This window comes from Propithecus coquereli, unplaced genomic scaffold (assembly GCF_000956105.1).
Source record: "Propithecus coquereli isolate 6110/MARCELLA unplaced genomic scaffold, Pcoq_1.0 Scaffold45, whole genome shotgun sequence".
NCBI classification, from domain to species: domain Eukaryota; kingdom Metazoa; phylum Chordata; class Mammalia; order Primates; family Indriidae; genus Propithecus; species Propithecus coquereli.
In genome coordinates this window covers 3,728,470-3,731,526 of record NW_012150285.1, presented here as the reverse complement: position 1 = coordinate 3,731,526, position 3,057 = coordinate 3,728,470, and the positions used below count along the sequence as shown (strand labels likewise).

The 3,057-nt window shown below is 31.3% G+C and overlaps 1 protein-coding gene across 1 annotated transcript in view; it reads right to left on the bottom strand.

Moving 5' to 3' along the window:
* Nucleotides 1-296: 296 nt before the first annotated feature.
* The window catches only part of RNPC3 (RNA-binding region (RNP1, RRM) containing 3), a 43,095-nt gene continuing 40,334 nt past the window's right edge, over nucleotides 297-3,057 (bottom strand). Inside the window, 2 exon segments of the mRNA XM_012654838.1 lie at nucleotides 297-465; nucleotides 2,548-2,606. Coding sequence (XP_012510292.1) covers nucleotides 297-465; nucleotides 2,548-2,606 — 228 coding nt within the window.

Below are 3,057 nucleotides of genomic sequence, written 5' to 3'. Positions count from 1 at the left end.
ATAAAACTATAATGAGTTCTTTATTTAATGACTCCAAATGTATTTCTGGATACTGTAGTCTCTTAGGCTTAGCATGAGTATATACTTTGAGTTGCATAAAAGTTTAAACTTGGCTGAAATTTAACAACCTCATGCTGCTGAAGTTCTTTTATTTTACAGTAAAAATCTAAATTATCTTTCATCCGACTCAGCTAAGGCATGTTTAACTGTAACTGAATATCTTAAGCTAAAATGCCAATGTTGGAATTTCTAAATGATAACAAAAATTAGTGTCAGTTATGTCCTTCTTCTAAAAATTATATAGTTTTGAAACAGATTGATTTAAAGGATACAACCACCATGGGTTTTCCAAAAAGAACATATCCATTAGCTTCCTTTAAGGCTTTTGCTGCTGCTTTTTCATTTGGAAGTCCAATGAAAGCTTGTCCCTTCATGCGACCTTCTTTCATCAAGCGTATATCAAACCTAGAAGTCAAGGAAGAAAGAGTAGTTTTGATTTCAAAGAATGTCAATTTTGACATAAATGAAAATGCATTGCACAATTTAAAATTTTGCTATTTCAAAGTAAAAATGACTATACTCTCTAACTAGCACATTACTTCTTCAGTTTTTCTAAAATTATATTTTGTATTCTATTCTAAAATTGATTCTACAAATAGGTAAATATGAGTTTGATGATGCATTTGTATATCTATTTTTTTTTAACTATCACAAATGAATTTCTGTGGTTTAAAATCATGTTACCAGTAACTATAAAAGCAAACTTAAGTTTTTATTTCATATCTATATTTTTTAAAAGTTTTTTGCAGTCATTTCAGTACTATCTGCTCAAGTGACAATAAACAAATTATACAACCAAAAATAGAAGGGCTGACAGGAGCCAATTGTAAGCAATTATAGAATTCATTATATTATTATAAGCAATTATAGAATTTCAGAGAAGGAAGGAACCTCACTGATTATCTATCACAATCATCATTTCAGAGGTGATGCCTAGAGAGGCTGAGTGACTCTTCAGAGCAGACAGCTAAAGTCTAAAGTCAGAGACAGAAACAAAAACCTAATATAGTATTCTACTACTTCACAGTGTACTCATTTTTCAAAATTTTTGAGAGAAAATTATATTCAAAAACTACTTAGAAAAATCAGATTGTAATTTTAATAGTGTCTACTATTTAGTCTATGGGACCAAAAAAAGAACATAAAACATAAAAAAGTATCAATTAAAAAATGTACTAAAATGTTTCTTGAAAAACCACATGACTAGTCTCCTGGGAAACACATCATTTTGATGTCTATAGCTTTCCCTATTCTCTACATAGAATTACTTTTGCCCTTGAATTCTAATTATAGGCATTACTGGAAATTGAAAGAATGTACACATCTATATATACACACATACACATATGTATTTATATATACATATGCACATACAACCATTTTTCCTTTTTTTATAATCATGACTCAAAGATGACAACAAAGATCCAGTATTTTGCATGGCCAGGAAAAAAAAAAAAAACAAAAAACTTTTGGTATCCTGATAAGGAAAGAGATCTACCACTAATGAGTCTAAATAGAGAATTTTAAGACATGGTTCTACTTGTGCATATTTATTTAAAAAGATAAGATTTTTAAAGTATTGGTTTCACTTGATAATTAAAACACAATTAACTAGTTAGAGTCACTTCTCTATTTTACCTGCACTCAAAAGTCTCTTACCTTATCTTTTCTACTTCTTCCTACTTTTAATTTATATGACAAGGAGTCTCTCTTACTTTGGAATTAACATATATGGAATTTTAAAGAATGAAATTCTAACTCCAAACATTAGCTTTTATGTCACTTACAAATCAAATCCCTCCTTTTTGCTTTCATAAAATTTGGAGCCTGGCGTAATGCAGTTCAATTAAAAGAGGAGAATTTACTGCCACGATTAAGAATCTAAAAAATTTTGCCTCATTGCTATATATTCTTGGATAAATCATTAAAACAATGGTTTTCAAAGTAGAGTCTTTGGACCAGCAGCTTCTGCATCATCCAAGAACTTTTTAGAAACATAAATTTGTGGTCCCTACCCATGAAACCTAGAAAACCAGACTCTCTGCGGATCAGCCTAGAAAATTGTTTTACTAAGCTCTCGAGTTCATGTTTAAAGTTTGAGATGTTAAAGTCAGAACCACAGCTCTAGAGGGAGAATTGGGACAAAGAAATTACCACAAGGTCTGTTTCTATAACGAACTTTATCCAAACACAGCCATGAATATTCGTTAGGTATTATTTATGGATACTTTCACACTACAACTACAAAACTGAGTAGCTGCAACACACACAGTATGGTCTATAATAAAATAAAAATACTGAATTTTTACTATTTGCCCATTTACAGAAAAGTTTGTCAACTTCTGTTCTAGGCATCTAAAAGATTAATCGTACAACAGATCAACTTCTTCATGTAATTTTTATCTCTGAAAGAAAAATGTTGGATTAAAAGGATAAATTCATAACAGATAAAAACAAACATAATTTGAGATTATCACTGTCACTTACATGATCCGTTGTGTTTCTGATGAAAAGTCAACATATCTTCCAAAAATAAATTTAAGGTCCTAGAATTTCAACATGAAAAAGACAAATAAGGAAGCCAGGAAAAAAAAATGTAAAAAAAATAAAAATAAAAAATATGAGGTCACATTTGGAATTAAGTAGGCTTTAATACAATATGACTGGTGGCCTTACAAAAAGGGGAAATTTGGACATAGACATGCATATAGGGAGAACACCATATGAAGATGAAGGCAGAAATTGGGGTGATGCTGCCACTACATGCCAAGAAGGCCAAACACTGGTGGCAAATCAGCGGAAGCTGTGGGAGAAGCAAAGCACGGAACATAGACTTCCCTCATAGCCCTCTAAAGGAACCAGTCCTGCCACCCTGGATTTCAGAGTCAGCCTCTAGAACTGAGACAATATATCTCTGTTGTTTAAGCTACTCACTTTGTAGTACTTTGTTATGGCAGCCCTAAGAAATTAATTCATACCTCAAACTCTTAGTGTTTA